At 38.1% G+C, this 19,610-nt stretch overlaps 1 protein-coding gene across 9 annotated transcripts in view; it reads left to right on the forward strand.

Moving 5' to 3' along the window:
- The window catches only part of ACACA (acetyl-CoA carboxylase alpha), a 338,844-nt gene that overhangs the window by 259,551 nt on the left and 59,683 nt on the right, over nucleotides 1-19,610 (forward strand). For 8 of the 9 annotated variants that reach the window (XM_053570250.1, XM_053570252.1, XM_053570251.1 and 5 more), the window contains 3 exons: nucleotides 8,363-8,460; nucleotides 12,264-12,384; nucleotides 12,836-12,946. In XM_053570250.1, coding sequence (XP_053426225.1) covers nucleotides 8,363-8,460; nucleotides 12,264-12,384; nucleotides 12,836-12,946 — 330 coding nt within the window. Of the gene's footprint in view, nucleotides 1-8,362; nucleotides 8,461-12,263; nucleotides 12,385-12,835; nucleotides 12,947-15,151; nucleotides 16,353-19,610 lie in introns of those variants that run through there. The other variant, XM_053570258.1, reaches the window with a different exon arrangement.

Below are 19,610 nucleotides of genomic sequence, written 5' to 3' on the forward strand. Positions count from 1 at the left end.
GATGATTTTTACATACAATTTGACAGATTTTTGCTACATTCTCATCAGTTCTGTTGTTACTGGCTGTCCTGACCACTCTTCACCAGCGATGCTTTCTCTCTTCACAATGGTTAATCCATTTGTACACTGCAGTTTTCTTCGTGGCACTATCCCCATAAACTTGGATTAACAAGTCCCTGATTTCACTTTCACTTTTGCTAAGTTTAACAAGAAATTTAATGTTTGTTCATTGCTCTAATTCAACCTCTGTCATTCTAATGATGGCACACAAAAACAGACCAGGTGTGGTGGCTCATTCCTATAATCTAAGCAGTCTGGGAGTTGGAGGCAGATGGATTGCTTGAGCTCAGGAGTTCAAGACTAGCTGGACCAAGAGTGAGACCCTGTTGGAGACCCTATCTCTACTAAATATAGGGAAAAAAAAACACCTAGCTGGGCATAGTGGCACACACCTGTAGTCTCAGCTACTCAGGAGGCTGAGGCAAGAGGATTGCTAGAGCCCAGGAGTTTGAGGTTGCTGTGAGGTATGGTGATGCCATGGCATTCTACCCAGGGTGACCAAGCAAGTCTCTGTCTCAAAAAAAAAAAACCACACACACACACAATAATAATGAACGTCACTCAGCAGGACACCCCCTCGTGTTGACCTGCACACAACTAAGAGACACTGATATACCAAAGTTATGAACCCTTATTGAGTTGTTTTATAAAGTGCTGCCAACGTAAGCACACAGTGGCTAGTTCATGAACTTAATTGTCAGAACTTGTATACAACAATTGGAGTCATTTTTTTTTTTTTTTTATTGTTGTTGCAGTTTGGCCAGGGCCGGGTTCAAACCTGCCACTCCAGGTATATGGGGCTGGCACCCTACTCACTGAGCCACCGGCGCTGCCCCCCAGGGTAATACATTTTAAAATAGTGAATTTTATGTCATAAAAATTTTACCTCAAATTTTTTAAATTAAAAAAAAAAAAGAAAACGTGAATGGAGACAAATGTCAGGACCATGAAGTTCTGGACTCACCAGAATCCAGTACCCTCTCACCTGATGGTTGGAAGGATAGCCAACATGGAAAGTGGGGTAGAAAGTATTTCAAGAGCTTGGTCCCCAGATCTCTCTTCTTTTACTATTATACCTTTCCCTTGGTGATCGCATCTAATCTTAAAGCTTAAATTCCATGTATTAGCTGATAAACTTCTAAATTTATATTGTACTCCTGGACATCAAATTCATATATCCAAATTCAATATCTGTACTTCCTGCTTCTGGCTTTGTCCCTTGCCGCACCGAAGTCTGTTCTCTACAGACAGCGGAGTGACCCAGTTAAAATATAAATCAGATCACAGCTCAAAGCCTTTTCTCTGATTAAAACCCTTTAATGACTTACCAACTCATTCAAGGAAAAGTCAAAGACCATGTAGTTATCTATAAAGTCTTGTATGGATTGGCTTTCCAATACCTCTCTGCCCCCATCTCTGGCTGCATCCTTCTTCCCCCACCATTCTGCATGCTGGCTTTCCCAGCCTCTTTGCTTTTACACTTGTTAGACATGCCCATGCCCCAGTGCACTTGCTATTCCTTCTACCTGGAATGCTTTCCTCTCCGATAGATATCCTTATGTCTCATTTCCTTAGCTCCTTCAGGTCTTTATTCAAATGATACTTTTCATTGAGCCCTTCCCTGGCTATTCTTTCTAAAAGTTCAGTTCTCCTATCTCCCTTCTCTTTATTTTATTTTTAAACAGATAGGGTCTTGCTATGTCACCTGGGCTGGCCTCAAACCCCTGGGCTCATGCAATCCTCCCACCTCAGCCTCCAGAGTCAGTGTGACTGCAGGCATGTGCCACTGCACCTGGCTATTTAGTTTTTTTGTTAAACATTATTCCCTTTAACATTATACATTTTACCTATTTATTTTGTGTATTTTCTGACTTTCCCACTAGAAGGTAAGTTCTTTAAGGGCAGGAATTCTTGTCCAGTTTGTTCATTCCTGTTTTTCTTGTGAGTAGAACAGTGCCCTGCACATAATAGGCACTCAGTAAATGTGCGGTGACATACTAAGGACAGTCAGTGCTACAAGGCAGTGTCATCACAAGTTGTGCAAGACCAGTTGCAGATTCATGTCTTCCATGTCATGCTTACTGTGGGACATAAGTTCATCAAGTCAAATGATGGGCATAATTTCTCATAGTATTTAAAATGTTTTCCTCTGTTTACTTTTTTTTTGGCAGAGTGACTAATTCACTTAAGTTAAATACATGCACTAGGTAACTTTTTGTGAGTGTGTATATGTATATATATACAAATAGAGCAATTATGAAATGTTAGTTTTTGTTTTGTTTTTATATTCTCTTTATATTATTTTGTTTTCCTTTTTTTATTGTTGGGGATTCATGGAGGGTACAATAAGCCAGGTTACACTGATTGCATTTTTTTTTTTTTTTTATTGTTGGGGGTACAATAAGCCAGGTTACACTGATTGCAATTGTTAGGTAAAGTCCCTCTTGCAATTATGTCTTGCCCCCATAAAGTGTGACACACACCAAGGCCCCACCCCCCTCCCTCTGTCCCTCTTTCTGCTCCCCCCCCCATAACCTTAATTGTCATTAATTGTCCTCATATCAAAATTGAGTACATAGGATTCATGCTTCTCCATTCTTGTGATGCTTTACTAAGAATAATGTCTTCCACTTCCATCCAGGTTAATACGAAGGATGTAAAGTCTCCATTTTTTTTTATTTTGTGGTTTTTGGCCGGGGCTGGGTTTGAACCCGCCACCTCCGGCATATGGGACCAGCGCCCTACTCCTTGAGCCACAGGCGCCGCCTGTAAAGTCTCCATTTTTTTAATGGCTGAATAGTATTCCATGGTATACATATACCACAGCTTGTTAATCCATTCCTGGGTTGGTGGGCATTTAGGCTGTTTCCACATTTTGGCGATTATAAATTGAGCTGCAATAAACAGTCTAGTACAAGTGTCCTTATGATAAAAGGATTTTTTTCCTTCTGGGTAGATGCCCAGTAATGGGATTGCAGGATCAAATGGGAGGTCTAGCTTGAGTGCTTTGAGGTTTCTCCATACTTCCTTCCAGAAAGGATGTACTAGTTTGCAGTCCCACCAGCAGTGTAAAAGTGTTCCCTTCTCTCCACATCCACGCCAGCATCTGCAGTTTTGAGATTTTGTGATGGGGGCCATTCTCACCAAGGTTAGATGATATCTCAGGGTTGTTTTGATTTGCATTTCTCTAATATATAGAGATGATGAACATTTTTTCATGTGTTTGTTAGCCATTTGTCTGTCTGTCTTTAGAGAAGGTTCTATTCATCTCTCTTGCCCATTGATATATGGGATTGTTGGCTTTTTTCATGTGGATTAATTTGAGTTCTCTATAGATCCTTGTTATCAAGCTTTTGTCTGATTCAAAATATGCAAATATCCTTTCCCATTGTGTAGGTCGTCTTTTTGCTTTGGTTGTTGTCTCCTTGGCTGTACAGAAGCTTTTCAGTTTAATGAAGTCCCATTTGTTTATTTTTGTTGTTGTTGCAATTGCCATGGCAGTCTTCTTCATGAAGTCTTTCCCCAGGCCAATATCTTCCATGTTTTTCCTATGCTTTCTTTGAGGATTTTTATTGTTTCATGCCTTAAATTTAAGTCCTTTATCCATCTTGAATCAATTTTTGTGAGTGGGGAAAGGTGTGGGTCCAGTTTCAGTCTTCTACATGTGGATATCCAGTTCTCCCAACACCATTTCTTCAATAGGGAATCTTTCCCCCAAGGTATGTTCTTGTTTGGTTTATCGAAGATTAGGTGGTTGTAAGATGTTAGTTTCATTTCTTGGTTTTCTATTCGATTCCAAGTGTCTATGTCTCTATTTTTGTGCCAGTACCATGCTGTCTTGACCACTATGGCTTTATAGTACAGACTAAAATCTGGTATGCTGATGTCCCCAGCTTTATTTTTATTACTAAGAACTGCCTTAGCTATACGGGGTTTTTTCTGGTTCCATACACAACACAGAATCATTTTTTCCAAATCTTGAAAGTACGATGTTAGTATTTTGATAGGAATGGCATTGAATAGGTAGATTGCTTTGGGAAGTATAGACATTTTAACAATGTTGATTCTGCCCATCCATGAGCATGGTGTGTTCTTCCATTTGTTAAAATCCTCTGCTATTTCCTTTCTGAGGATTTCATAATTTTCTTTATAGAGGTCCTTCACCTCCTTCGTTAGGTGTATTCCTAGGTATTTCATTTTCTTTGAAACTATGGTGAAGGGAGTTGTGTCCTTAATTAGCTTCTCATCTTCACTGTTACTGGTGTATACAAAGGCTACTGACTTGTGGACATTGATTTTATATCCTGAAACATTACTGTATTTTTTGATGACTTCTAGGAGTCTTGTGGTTGAGTCTTTGGGGTTCTCTAAGTAGAAGATCATGTCATCAGCAAAGAGGGAGAGTTTGACCTCCTCTGGTCCCATTTGGATTCCCTTTATTTCCTTGTCTTGCCTAATTGTATTGGCTAGAACTTCCAGCACTACGTTGAATAGTAAAGGTGACAGAGGACAACCTTGTCTGGTTCCAGTTTTAAGAGGAAAAGCTTTCAGTTTTACTCCATTTAGTAAAGTATTAGCTGTGGGTTTGTCATAGATAGCTTCAATCAGTTTTAGAAATGTGCCACCTATGCCTATACTCTTCAGTGTTCTAATTAGAAAAGGATGCTGGATTTTATCAAATACTTTTTCTGCATCTATTGAGAGGATCATATGATCTTTATTTTTGCCTCTGTTAATATGGTGGATAACATTTATGGACTTGCATATGTTAAACCAGCCTTGCATCCCTGGGATGAAACCTACTTGATCATGATGTATGACTTTTTGATGATAAGCTGTAATCTATTGGCTAGGATTTTGTTGAGAATTTTTGCATCTATATTCATGAGTGAGATTGGTCTGAAATTCTCCTCCTTGGTTGGGTCTTTTCCTGGTTTTGGTATCAGGGTGATGTTTGCTTCATAGAATGTGTTGGGGAAGATTCCTTCTTCCTCAATTTTTTGGAATAATTTCTGCAGTACAGGAATAAGCTCTTCCTTGAAGGTTTGATAGAATTCTGGTGTGAAGCCATCTGAATCAGGGCATCTTTTAGTTGGAAGATTTTTTATTGTTTCTTTGATCTCAGTGCTTGAAATTGGTCTGTTCAGGAGCTCTATTTCTTCCTGGCTGAGTCTAGGGAGAGGGTGTGATTCCAAATATTGATCCATTTCTTTCACATTGTCAAATTTCTGGGCATAGAGTTTCTGGTAGTATTCAGAGATGATCTCTTGTATCTCTGTGGGATCAGTTCTTATTTCCCCTTTATCATTTCTGATTGAGGTTACTAGAGATTTTCTTTTTCTATTTCTCGTTAGTCTGGCCAATGGTTTATCTATTAAACCATTTTATTAATTTTTTCAAAAAACCAACTCCTTGTTTCATTAATTTTCTGAATGATTCTTTTGTTTTCATTTTCATTGATCTCTGATTTGATTTTGGAGATTTCTTTTCTTCTACTGACATTAGGCTTAGATTGTTCTTCTTTTTCCAACTCCATAAGATGGCTTGTTTGTTGATGCGCTCTCTTTCTGTTTTTCGAATGTAGGCATCTAAAGCGATAAATTTTCCTCTCAAAACTGCTTTTGCAGTATCCCACAGGTTTTGGTAGCTTGTGTCTTCCTTGTTGTTATGTTCAAGGAAGTTAATAATTTCCTGTTTTATTTCTTCTTGCACCCATCTGTTATTCAACAGAAGATTGTTTAGTTTCCATGTCTTTGTGTGGGGTCGAACGTTTTTATTAGAGTTGAGTTCCACCCTTAGTGCCTAATGGTCTGAGAAGATACAAGGTAAGATTTCAATTCTTTTGATTCTGTTGATATTTGTTTTATATCCCAGAATATGATCAATTTTGGAGAATGTTCCATGGGGTGATGAGAAGAATGTGTATTCTTTATCTTTGAGATGGAGTGTTCTATATGCGTGTATCAAGCACAGTTGTTCTAGGGTCTCATTTAAATCTCTTATATCTTTGTTTAATTTCTGTTTAGAGGATCTGTCCAGCTCTGTAAGAGGAGTGTTAAAGTCTCCTGTTATTATGGTATTATCAGATATCATATTGCTCAAACTGAGTAAGGTCTGTTTCAAGAATCTGGGAGCATTTAAATTGGGTGCATAAATATTTAGAATTGAAACGTCTTCTTGTTGTATTTTTCCCTTGACCAATATAAAGTGACCATCTTTGTCTTTGACTTTAGTTGCTTTAAATCCACATGTATCTGAAAATAAGATTGCAACTCCTCTTTTCTTCTGAATTCCATTTGCCTGAAAAATTGTCTTCCAACCCTTGACTCGGAGCTTTAATTTGTCTTTTAAGCCAGGTGTGTTTCTTGCAGACAGCAAATGGATGGCTTGTGTTTTTTAATCCAGTCAGCCAATCTATGTCTCTTCAGTGGGGAATTCAAGCCATTAACATTTATTGAGATAATTGATAAGTGTGGTAGTATTCTTTTCATCTTATTTTGTGACAGTCCATTGCTTAGTTTTATCTTTTGCATCAATGTGGAAGTTAGGTTCTGTCCTTTAATTTCTGAGTTCTTACTTTGCTGCTAATCCATTGTGGTGGTCAGTGTGCAGAACAGGTTGAAGTATTTCCTGTAGAGCTGGTCTTGTTGTGGCGAATTTCCTCAATGTTTGTATATCCGTAAATGATTTGATTTCTCCGTCAATTTTAAAGCTTAGTTTAGCAGGGTACAGAATTCTGGGCTGGAAAGTGTTCTGTTTAAGTACATTAAAGGTAGATGACCATTGTCTTCTTGCTTGGAAAGTTTCATTAGAGAAGTCTGCAGTCACTCTGATGGATTTGCCCCTGTAGGTCAACTGGTGCTTACTTCTGGCAGCTTGCAGAATCTTTTCTTTTGTCTTGACTTTGGACAGGTTCATCACAATGTGTCTTGGAGAGGCTCGGTTAGAGTTGAGGCGACCTGGGGTCCGATATCCCTCTGAAAGCAGTGTGTCAGAATCTTTATTTGGGAAATTTTATTTTACAATATTCTCTACTATGGCTTCCATTCTTCTGGGGCATTCTTCTTCCCCTTCTGGGATTCCTATAACTCGTATGTTGGAATGCTTCATAAGGTCCCATAATTCTGACAGTGAACGTTCTGCTTTCTCTCTCTTCTTTTCTGCCTCTTTTACTATCTGAGTTATCTCAAGAACTTTGTCTTCTACCTCTGAAATTCTTTCTTCTGCATGGTCTAACCTGTTGCTGATACTTTCCATTGCATCTTTAAGTTCCCTAATTGACTGTTTCAGTTACTTCAGCTCTACTATATCCTTTCTATATTCTTCATATCATTCATCTCTTATTTGATTCTGTTTTTGGATTTCCTTTTGGTTATTTTCCACTTTATTAGCAGTTTCCTTCATTGTTTCCATCATTTCCTTCATTGTTTTCATCATGTGTATTGTAAATTCCCTTTCTGTCATTCCTAACATTTCTTTATTAGTGGAATCCTCTGCAATAGCTACCTCATGGTCCCTTGGAGGGGTTGTTCTGGACTGGTTCTTCATGTTGCCTGGAGTTTTCTGCTGATTCTTCCTCATGAGTGATTTCTTTTATCTCTTTCCTTGCCCTAATTTTCCTTTCACTTTCTCTTGCTCTTTAAGTTCCCGTGCCAGTTTTCCACTGTTTTTGTCTTCCTCTTGGGGTCCAGAAGTCTCTCGCTGACTCCGTGTGTCCTCAAAGGGATGATTATAGGCAGATCCCACCAGCCAGAGATGCCTGGAGTCTTATCTCCCCAGACTCATGGTGCCCAGATGCAAAGAATCTATTACTCGGCTGCCATCTTCTAGTTTTAGTTTTTGAATGTAAATAGGAATTAGGATTGAAAAAAGCAAAAGGTACAAGTTCACTGTTCACTGACTGTTAGCACTGCATAGACTTTGGATTCATTTTCTTATTGAGTCTCCTAGATTTCTCATTCTCACAGTTATCCCTTCCTCGTATATGTAGGAGTAGGGCACCAGCCCCATATGCCAGAGGTGGCGGGTTCAAACCTAGCCCTGGCCAAAAACTGCAAAAAAAAAAAAAAAAAAGATTAGACAATGACTCTTTAACCCTGCTGAAAAGGAAATGAATGGAATATATACTTAGAGTTGTAGCTATAAGGTATTTTCTTTCAAGGATAGTTGATGACAAAAAAATAGGCACTTCCATCTTTCAAAGGAAAACTGTCCATGCTAGCATTCCATTGGTTTAAGAAGTGAAGTGGCAGTTCCAAGATGGCAAATAATTAGCTTTAAAAAAACTATTTGTGCTTTACAGGGATACAAGTATTTGTATTTGACCCCTCAAGATTATAAGAGAGTAAGTGCTCTTAACTCTGTCCATTGTGAACACGTGGAGGATGAAGGAGAATCCAGGTGGGTATATGGGTGTCAGAATAATTTGGCTGTGACTAAAGAAAGGGGAATGTGGTTATTTTTTCCTTGCTGTACTGCTGATAGTAACCTTGAAGAGCATTGAAGATTATATAATCCATATGTTTTGCTCTGCTACTTATTAACTGAAGGACCTTGTTATTGATTGAGGTTTTTAAATTTATAACTTTATTCATTTTAGAAAAATTGAAACATGTAAACATTAGGAAGAAAAAAAATAGTCACACTCTTATCTGGAGGCTATAGTTATGAATTTATGTTATATTTTTACTGTTTTTCCCACATATGTACCCTTTTTTCTATATAGTCAGGATTATAATGTATAAGTTTTCTTTTATAATTTTTTCTTTTCAACTAGTTTGGAGGAAATTTCTTAAATTCTTAAAATATTATCTGAGAATATAACATTTATTGGCTAGATAGTATTTCACCATAATGAATATATCATATTTGAATATTCAGACTGTTTCTAATTTGTCACTGTTATGTCCCCGGGTTGAATATTCTTTCACATAAACTCTTTGGAATTAAAAAGTTATGATTATTCTTTTTGGCTTCTATTCTAGAAATAGAATTAACTGTTCAAAAAGTCAATTTTTACATTTATTTGTTTATATTAGAGATAGGGTCTCTCTAGGTTACTGGAGCACAGTGACACAATCATACATCACTACACCCTTGAACTATTGGGCTCAAGTGATCCACCTGCCTCAGCTTCCTAAGTAGCTCGGGCTAGAGCTGCTCACCACCACACCAGCTGATCTTTTTTTTTTTTAATTTTGTGTAGAGATAGAGGTCTTACTATGTTGCCCAGGCTAGTCTTGATCTCCTAGCAACATCCCAAGTTCTGGGATTATAGAAGTAAACCACTGTACCTGGCCAAAAAGTCAATTCTTAAGGGTTTTTTAAAAAAGTAATTTCACATTGGCCTCCCAACATTTGCATTTCTGTCAGCAGTATGTGATAAGATTTCTTTCTCCTCTTTGATTTTTCTTTACCCTTGCCAACACTGATTATTGTCAATTAATAAAATAGGATAAAGAACAGCAATTGTTACTTTAACTTGTATTTTTGATTACCAGTGAAGTTGAACATTTTTATAATCTATCTGCAAGTATTTTCCCGAATGTTAATTGCTCTAATACTATTTATTGAATGATTCATACTTTTATGTTTTTTTGTTCTATCCTTGGACTAATGCCACACTTTTAACTATTCTAGGAGGGCACATTTTCTCACATTCTTAACTTTCCCCCAAGACTTATTGGCTATTTTTGCCTTTTTATATATAGGCTTATGTTTTTATGACTTATTATTTTTAATTACCAAAAACTCTCCACATTTTTAATTCAAATTACGTTTATATAATACATTGACTTAGGAAGATCTGACATCTTTGGAATATTAATTCTTCCTCAAAAGAAACACGGTATGTATTTCATTCATTCAAGTGTATTTTTTTTTAAGCTTTGTAGTTCTCTTCATATAGGTTACATTAAAGATTCTCAAACTTTCTTGGCTTTTGGCACCCTCAGCATCTCAGTAGTTTTTTCATAGCACCCTTAGGCTAAAAGATATACCTAATATTTCTGTTTAAGTAGTTAAACCCAGTAACTCCATAAGAATTTATGTCCTAATAACGTGATCATTTGGAAAAATAAACATAAATTGAAATTTTTTTCATTTTTCTTTTTTTTTCTTTTTTATTTATTTATTTAGTTTTTTTTGTAGAGACAGAGTTTTCACTTTATTGCCCTCGGTAGAGTGCTGTGGCGTCACACGGCTCACAGCAACCTCCAACTCCTGGGCTTAGGCCATTCTCCTGCCTCAGCCTCCCGAGTAGCTGAGACTACAGGCGCCCGCCACAACGCCCAGCTATTTTTTGGTTGCAGTTTGGCCGGGGCTGGGTCTGAACCTGCCACCCTCGGCATATGGGACCGGCGCCCTACTCACTGAGCCACAGGCGCCGCCAATTTTTTCATTTTCAATAATTGTACTTACTAATTTGTGTCACAGCATCTTAAATCTTGGGATCAGCTTGTATAAAGCCACCTTTGTTTCTTGTTCTTCATTGATTTTTGTGTACATCTTGCTTTTTTTCATAGAAACTACAATAACCTGGCTTTGCAAAGATAGGACAGGGTCAAAAGGAATGCAGCCCTATTCTAATGTTACACGTACCATGAACTACCTACAGCTCATATGGGTCCAAGAGATACCATGTATAATAGTGGTCCTCTCAGAAATTTAAAATACCCCTTAGTGCCCCTGGGGGTTCACTGTGGTGGAGCCTTGGGATGCAATGTGGGTATGGTATTATTCTGCCAACTTTTTTGTTTATTTGTAAATAATTTTGCTTCTTTTTTTTTCCTCTTGGGATTTTCCCCTTATTATACTTTTTAACTCTTTATTTTGGGTATCTATGAAAACTGTTGATTTTATATGCTGCTTTTGTCACAAACCAAGTCTGAGTGGGCCCTTGAGTATTTGTGACTGTGTGGCATGTGGACCTTATGAAGGAACACATTACCCCCCAATTAATGTGGTTCATTAACCCCTTAAGGGAGATTAGCTTCATTTCTCACATAACTCTAGAATCTAGAGTCTGGATACAGAACAAAAGAAAGAACTGGGGGAATTATTGGGAAAGGCTAAAAATAGAAAGGCAGCAGAATCTGGGAAGCAGAGATGCAAAGTCACAGACCAACAGCAAGGGCAAAGGAAAGGAATTGATGGAGGGCTGGAAATAAAGAAGAGAGCAGAGAAATATGAGGGTGGGGGAAGGTAGTTTAAGAGCCTCTATGGGATACTTATTTATAATTTCAATTTATAAAACTGTGCCCAGTGCCAAGCCTTCTGGGTACACATGGAACAATAAATAACATATGCCCATCTCTACCTCTACCTTTGTATTTTTCCTTTCTTTTATTAGTTGCATTCCCCATCTCCCATTTCCCATTATCAGCTATCACTCTTAATCCCCTGCCAGGAAGACAGATGAGTGACTCCCACTAGATCCACAGGATACTTTCTGGACAACTTGGTCAGCATTTCACATACATTCCACCTGCCCCTCCAGAGGACTATATCCAGGGACCCTCATATATACACTTGATATTTATGATGGAGCAGGAATGGGAGTTCACTGTTGGATTTTTGACTTGAGAAACAGCGCTTAGCATTCCATAAGACCTTTTTGTTCGGATTCTTTTATTCCTTGATAAAATTGTCTAAAATTGTTGATTTAATGCCTATTGCCTATTATAGAGATACACATTGACCCTGCTTTTAAGTATATTGTTCCAGAAAGCAAGAGAGCACATCTAAAATCAGAGGGCCATCCATTTGTTGAACTTCCTCCTTGTTGCTTTAACTTCTAATGTTAATCCTTAACGGTAGAAATTATCCCCATTTTATAAAAGTTACTGTTAATCCCAAGAGTCACACTGCTGATACATCAGAACAAGGATTTAAATCTATCTGCTTAATTTTAGATTTTGCTCTTTTATATCATATTGCTTTCAGATGAAATAGGTTCTAAGCTAAGAAGGAAAGATATGAATGGAGAATATAAATGGAAGGAAAAGTATAAAGCCGTGGTGTTAAATATAAGTTTTCAGTTTGCTTTTAGCAATCTTTTAATGCTGATTATTTTTTACTGTTTCTTTCTAATTGTCTCTCTCTCTCTTTTTCTGCAACTCCAGCTCAAAGGAGGTGATTATTCTTTTAATGGATTGCTGTCACTTTGTTTAACCTTTCTAATTTGGCATTGCTATATCCAATAGGTACAAAATAACAGATATTATTGGGAAGGAAGAGGGACTTGGAGCAGAGAATCTTCGAGGTTCTGGAATGATTGCTGGAGAATCCTCATTAGCCTATGATGAGATCGTCACCATCAGCCTGGTAAATCTTACCAGATTGTGACACTTTTCGAAGTTAGCTATGTGGCTAGGTTTAATTTTGTCCCCATCACTGTTATTCAGGTCCAATGAGAGCATTCTTAAAAATTTTGTCTCCACAGTTTTATTTTAATCATCCATGATAGTGGGAAGGTAGGATAAGGTAAATAACTGAATTTCCCAAGTAAATCTAACCCCTCATTTAGTCTTTAGTTCTTATTTCTCTAAATAGTCTATCACACTTTAAGCATCTAATACTTGAATCATTGAATAAATTTTATCTTTTGATTTCTTTGACCAGGAAATTAGTTTTTTATATTGTTGCTAGCGAAACAGACTTCATAGAAAGCAATGTTTATTCCTGTTAATGTGGATTTTACATATCTATGCCTTAGTAGTCTATAGCTTGGGAGAGGACATAAACATACGACATGAAAAGTCTATTCTTTTTTAAGGTGACATGCCGGGCCATTGGGATTGGTGCTTACCTTGTCCGGCTGGGACAGAGAACCATCCAGGTGGAGAATTCTCACTTAATTCTAACAGGAGCTGGGGCTCTCAACAAAGTAAGTTTCTAGGGTTTGGGAGAAGTATATGAAGCTGGTTGAAGATCATTGTGAATTCTTGATTCAAGACCCTTAATGGGAGGGAAGCCATTCAGTGCCTGTCTTCCCCCACCCTTCTCCCTCCATCTTTTCTGTCTGTTGATATACTTGCCTTTTCGTTCATTTTATTTAACAAATATTTTGAGTGCCTACATTTGCCAGCCACTATTCCAAGTTCTGTGTATATGTTAGTGAGCAAAACGTATATACCCCATGCTCCAAAGAACTTGCAGTCTAGTATCTTTTTAGAAAGACCAAGAATTAATCGAATGTTTCTGTTCTGTCCTACTCCCCTTCCCTTTTTCTCAAAAAAACTAGTTTTCTCCTATTAGTAAGAGATCTGAGGAGATCTTTTCTCACATGTGGAGCTGTCTTTGATTCCAGTTGTACTGATCCCATTTCATGTCTATATCATGAATTAGGTACTGGCGGGGAAAGATAATAAGTTTTAATGTTTTGAAGAGTCTGTGAATAGACCTCTAAAAAAGAACACTTATGGTGGACTCTTGTACATAGAGGAAGTGCTTGGTAAATACTGAGTGGGAAGATGGGTGGATGGATTACCAGAAAAGAGTGTGGTAGAGAGATTTATCTTTCAAAGAAAGGTTTGGTTGTTTTTCATCCAAGCTCACAGGGGCTTTCTAAATGGAAAAAAAAAAACGGACAGTGAGATCACTGCTCGTAAGAGTGAAAACTATGTTAAAATACCTGAATATACAAAGGACAGTACATTTCTGACTTCTTTGCAGGCATAGAAAAGTTATTTTCTCTCTAGAGCCAGAAATATATAATGGAATAATCTAAGGCTGGTTACCTTTGTGTAACTTATATAACTAAACTCTCATCTCCTCAGTTTTTTATCTGTCGAGGGGGATAATAATTTATACTTTTAAATGATTTTGGGATAAAAAAAATTCTATAGGACAAACTTTTTATTTTTTTAAATCTCATTTAAAACATTAACTTTAATTTGATCCATAACACAGGCTACATCCCTAACCCCTAATTCTTCACCTCTACATGTGGCCAAGAAAGTACAAATCAATTAATATTATCCAGCCCAAACACAAGAAAATAAGTCAAAAGAAATGCCAAATTAGCAATGGGTAGATCTTAACATCTTTCTGTTTAGTTCTAGTACATTAGGATAAAAAAGTAATCAAAGCTCCTTGAAAAATATGTGTGTGCAAAGAAAAGCAAAAACAAAACTTTTGTCTTTTGGCTGGGCACCTGTAGCTCAATGTTTAGAGCACTGGCTCCGTGCATTGCGGGTGGCAGGTTCAAACCCGCCCCAGGCCTGCTAAACAAACAAACAAAAAAAACTTCAGTTTTTCCTTGGTATTTATTAACAACTATTTTTGGTGAAGTTACTGGTTCTTAAATGGAACAAAAAATACGTCTGTTAAAGTTATTCTAATTTAAAAAGTTATAAATAATTCTGTAATCTTAAGCCAACAGTTCATGTTATATGTAATTATAATATACTAGAGCATTTTTTGTTTTTATATATATTTATATAATACCTATTATATATATTTTTTAATTTCATTGGATATCTGCTTTTCCATTCTTGTGATACATTACTTAGGAGGATGTTCTTCAAATCCATCCAGGTAAATACAAAAGATGTGAAGTCTCCATCTTTTTTATGGCTGAATAGTATTCCATGGTATACATATATCATAATTTATTTATCCATTTGTGAATTGATGGGCACTTGGGTTTTTTCTATATCTTGGTGATTGTGAATTGAGCTGAGATAAACATTCTAGTATAAATGTCCTTATAGTAAAATGATTTTTTATTTCTTCTGGGTAGATATCTAGTAATGGGATTGCAGGAGCAAATGGAAGGTCTACTTTTAGCTCTTTGAGGATTCTCATAAGACATACTTCCATTGGGGAGGGTACGTGGTATGATGGCTAATCCCAGAACTTTGGGAGGCAAGGGAAGGAGGATTGCTTGAGGCCAGGGGTTTGAGATTGCAGTGAGCCATGACTATGTACTACATTCTAGTCCAGAGACAGAGTAAGACTCTACCTCAAAATAATGATGATGTGGAAATCAAATGAGAAAGTATAAGTAAAAGTACTAGTACTTGGCACAAAGTATTGGCCCCCCCCCTCATTAAAATTTCAATTCCTGGGCGCCTGGCCCCACGCCTAGGCCTCTCCGAGCCCGACGTGCTGAGGAAAGCCGAGGAGTACTCGCGACTGTCGCAGGTGAAGTGTGCTGGCCTGTCTGCGCTCACCATGGAGACCAGCAGTGCAGTCATGTGCTTGGACCTTGCAGCTTCCTGCATGAAGTGCCCCTTGGACAGGGCTTATTTAATTAAACTTTCTGGTTTGAACAAGAAGACTTATCAGAGCTGTCTTAAATCTTTTGAGTGTTAAGAAAGTAGATATTTATCATGTACCATATAACCCTAACAGTCTGTCCTGGATTACAGTTAAATCATGTGGATACTGGCATTTCCATAGACTGCAAGCATCATGTCTAATTAAATGCTGTCTTTTATTAGAACATGCTTACACAGTAAAAAAAAATAAAAATAAAAAAATAAATCTTTTGAGTGTTTACTGGGCCTGGATTCAAATATTGGAATAAGAGACCTAGCTGTACAGTTCAGCTGTACAGAGGCAGTGAACATCGCTTCAAAGTTACTACAAAGCTATGAGTCCAGTCTTCCCGAGACACAGCAAGTAGCTCTTGACTTATCCAGGCCACTTTTCACCAGTGCTGCACTACTTTCAGCATGCAAGAGAACCTGCGCATTGGCTACTCCACCACAGAAGAAAACGAAAACAGTGGTTGAACCCCCAGCAAAGGAAATAGAGAAAGAAGTAGAGCTCCCACATAAACCACAGAAAGATGAAGATCTGACACAGGATTATGAACAGAAAAGAAAAATTTTGGAAAATGCTAATGTTCAAAAGGCTACAGCAGAGTGATTTCAGCTTATAGACTGGCAGGGGATGCATACACATTTTGGGAAGATTTGAGGCCTCTAGAATTTTGTTTGAGTGTCTATAACAAGAATCTTACGACTATTGTATTAATAGCAAAGCAGCCAGAACTAGGGTAGAGTTCTGTGCAGTGGGCTGGCCCGTGATGTGGGCAACCTTGGATCAGCTGCAGTGCCTGACTGGCATAGCCTCATGTCTTCCTAGAAAATAGAATTGGAGCCCTTTTGCTTTGTTTGTTTCAAGTGAATAGCAGCCTCCTGTCCTATTCAGAATGTAAAATTCAAGTTTGATATGGAATCTTACAGATTTAAGTTTTTGAGTAAGTTTTTTGGTTTGACTAAATCAATATATTGTACAGCCTAAGTTAATGTTATTTTTATATGCAAAAAAAATTTTTTTTAATTCCCTTTCCTCTCGCTTGGAGTTAATACACATACTAAATTGTACTGGATATTGGGATTACTAAACTTGTGGGAACTTTTTATCAAGCCTTACCCTTCAAACAGAAGGATAAGAATTAAATAGCCTATCCTCTCATTCCTGTCTTGAAAAAGTTGATGCTTCCATTGGTCCAGTTAATTTGGGGGGATGTCAGAAATTAGCAGAATCATTTGATGTGATCACTGTGCTTTCTGCATGTATATGAACTCTGTAAACTTCTCTGGATTTGTTTGCTTTTCTCTCCAAGGAAAGGAAGTGTAGTGCTAACAATGGCAAACTTGGCTGTCCTCTTCCATTTTGGAGAGTAGCCTAGAAAGAAAGATTGTGAACTAGCACTACTGAAGATTATTATTGCAGTGGGAGAAACTGCTGAGTATTAATTTTTTTTTTTAAGTTGCTCTTTTGGATACCTACTTAGGATAAGATACTGATGAATGTTGAAGAGAATTTTAGGTACCAGTATCTGTGAGGATGGAGTTTGTATAACATACCTTTATTTCTATAGTGTTATCATACCTAGAGAGCTAATTTCTGAAATGTATATTGTTACATGGAGTTTCCTCCTCCTCCCTCCAAACTATTATACACAGGGAACATTACAAAAGTAACTTATTGGGGGGTTTTGTGGGCTGCTTTTTTTTTATTTTGCTTGAAAACTTGCTCATTTATTTTAGTGGTCACAAGGGAAACATTAGGGATTTTTTTTTTTTCCTTAAAATGTGGTTGAATTGTTCTGATCACATTCATTATATTCACCTTCTTCCTAGCCTACAGGGCTGCTCGTTAAAGGGGAAGCCTGGTGCAGGGAGAAAGACAAAGCTATAGATTTAACTTAGGAAACAATGCTCACTTTCAGAAGGACATGATCAGTTTTTGCTGAAGGGAGTGATTAGTTACCTAATCCTGCTCAGCCTGCTTCTGTGTCTTCATGTCTGCACCTCTTAAGTGTAGAGCCGTGTTGCTGAGAGACACCTGATTACATGCAAATATGTTAAGAATGTCCTATCAGCCCCTTTGCTTAGCAGGTATGAAAAAGAAAAGTATCCAGGAGCTGCCACGCTCAGACTGCTTCCTCTGACTCACTCCCTTGCATGTTGTCTTTGTGTGTACTGGTGTCTCCGTTTGCCTTTCTTTTTGTAGCTCTCTCTGTCTTGAATGCTCTGGGTGTGCACCAAGTCATTCTGAGTGCATTTCTCTGTGTAAGTGCTGATCTCTCTCTTTGTGTCTGTGTCTGGCTCGTAGACTCCTCTCTCCCTGTGTGTACCTCCCTAAGTATCCATGAGTGAGAAGGTCTTTGTTGAAACACTAGAGCTTCCTTTCTTAAGCCTTGGGCATTTTGCTCATAGCATGTACCTACCTATGTAAAGTGGAAATGTAGGCGGGGTATGCAAGCTTATAGATAGTCTTAGACTGTAAACATTTGACCCTCTCCTTTTTGAGTCTTCATCCTTTATGTTAAACATTGGGGTGAAGAATAAGAACGGGGAGTGAGCAGAGGTTGTAGGGAAAAAAAAATCTTGTGTATGCAAGTGCCGATCCCGTTGACCCCTTTGAAAATTGAAATAATGATAATGTGCGTCTCCTGACTGCATCAAAGTATCAGCACATCAAAAGCCAGGAGGCATGAAATGCAAATGATAAAGTGAAAGCAGATGGATTGTGCATGATCGCCTGATGCCCAATGAATTTTAAAAGGTGCTGGTTTGTAGGGGGGTGGGGGACTGAAATAAACACGTTATCCCTGCAATTTTTTTTTTTTTTGTTCTTGACGCTCACTCCTGACAATATTTTTTCACACTTGAGTGAACACCCACTCCATCTCTCTCTCTCCCTCTCTCTCTCTCTCTCTCTCCCTCTCTCTTTCTCTCTCTCTTGTCTGATTCCTCCCCCCTCACCCGCCGCCCTCCACACCTCTTACACGTCTCAGGTCATGTCGCCTCAGCTCCAGTGGAAATAATAAGATATAAACCACGAGGTTGTTATTTGCATAGAAATAGCATGGAGCCCCAGGCAGCAAGAGAGAAGGACACAGGGATCATTTGTCTAAAATTTTAATGAAAACTTTTGCTGAGACAGAGATTTTTACAAACTTTCTTTCTCCCTGCATTCCCCCGCCCTTCTCATCCCCCCCTTCTCATCCCCCCCCAAACTCCATCGTTGATTTGCCTTAACATGGTTGTATTTGAAGAGAAAGGGTTGACACTCCACATCTCATACTCCGTAATGCAGCCACATGTACCTTGTGTGTTCCTTTAATGGATATGAAGCTGAAGAGACACATATTCTCAACTTCATACACGGCACGTGTGCATCAGGCATTTTTAGCTACATGCCGTCTTAGCATATAGGTGACATTTCTAGCCGCTGGCCTGTTTTTAATTAGTTTACACCTTCCTACCTTTTGCTTCCAAAGACTCTTTGTATAGGATTTCTTTCTGTAGCCAACAGTAGTAACCTGCATATAGAATGTAGTGGTGGATTTTTGTTTTTTTTACTTGCAGTGTTTTAACTGCATGCTTACATGTTTTATTCTTGGTCACCATCCTTTGCTCCTGTGTCTTTTGTTCCAAAACCAGAAAGTGCTTCCTACATTTGTATTTTCACTCCTCTCCCCTCATGACATCAGTATTTGTATATTCTCTTTCCATGTATGTCTGGCTTTGTTACCTGAAGTTATTTGTAAAATATTCAAAATATTGCCAAATTGAGGAGAGAGACAGTATCTGATTGAGTATTGTGGAAGCACATTTGACATTTGAACTAAAGGTAACGGACTGGTGATTAGAAGCAGCCAAGTGGCTCTATTTAAAACTCAAAATTAAGAACATCTGTCTGGTTTCTTGCTGTCTGCTGTAGCGGGCTGGTGGTATCAGGGCTGTATTTCACAAACAGGAAGGCTGAAACAGTAGGAGGGGAGGTGACTTGGTTCCATTGACAGAGACTAGAGTGGGGTCAGAACGTGAACTAGCGTGTCCCTAAGTTTCACTGAAGAAGGCTCAGGCCTCTGTGCTTAGTGTTCAGAAGTCCTAAGAAGGGAAGGTGGTCTAGTCATTTTCCTTTTTGTCTAGATGTTCTGAGAATGATGACATAGATAAAAGAAGTTTCTAAGGTCTTGCTGTTTCACATCACTTGTGGTAGTAAACTCTAGGAACCATAGGCTGTGGGTGGCAGATTCCTCAGAATGCCTCACTGAGTGATGCCTGAGACCTGATGGACGT

Source organism: Nycticebus coucang, chromosome 18, assembly GCF_027406575.1.
Source record: "Nycticebus coucang isolate mNycCou1 chromosome 18, mNycCou1.pri, whole genome shotgun sequence".
NCBI lineage: Eukaryota > Metazoa > Chordata > Mammalia > Primates > Lorisidae > Nycticebus > Nycticebus coucang.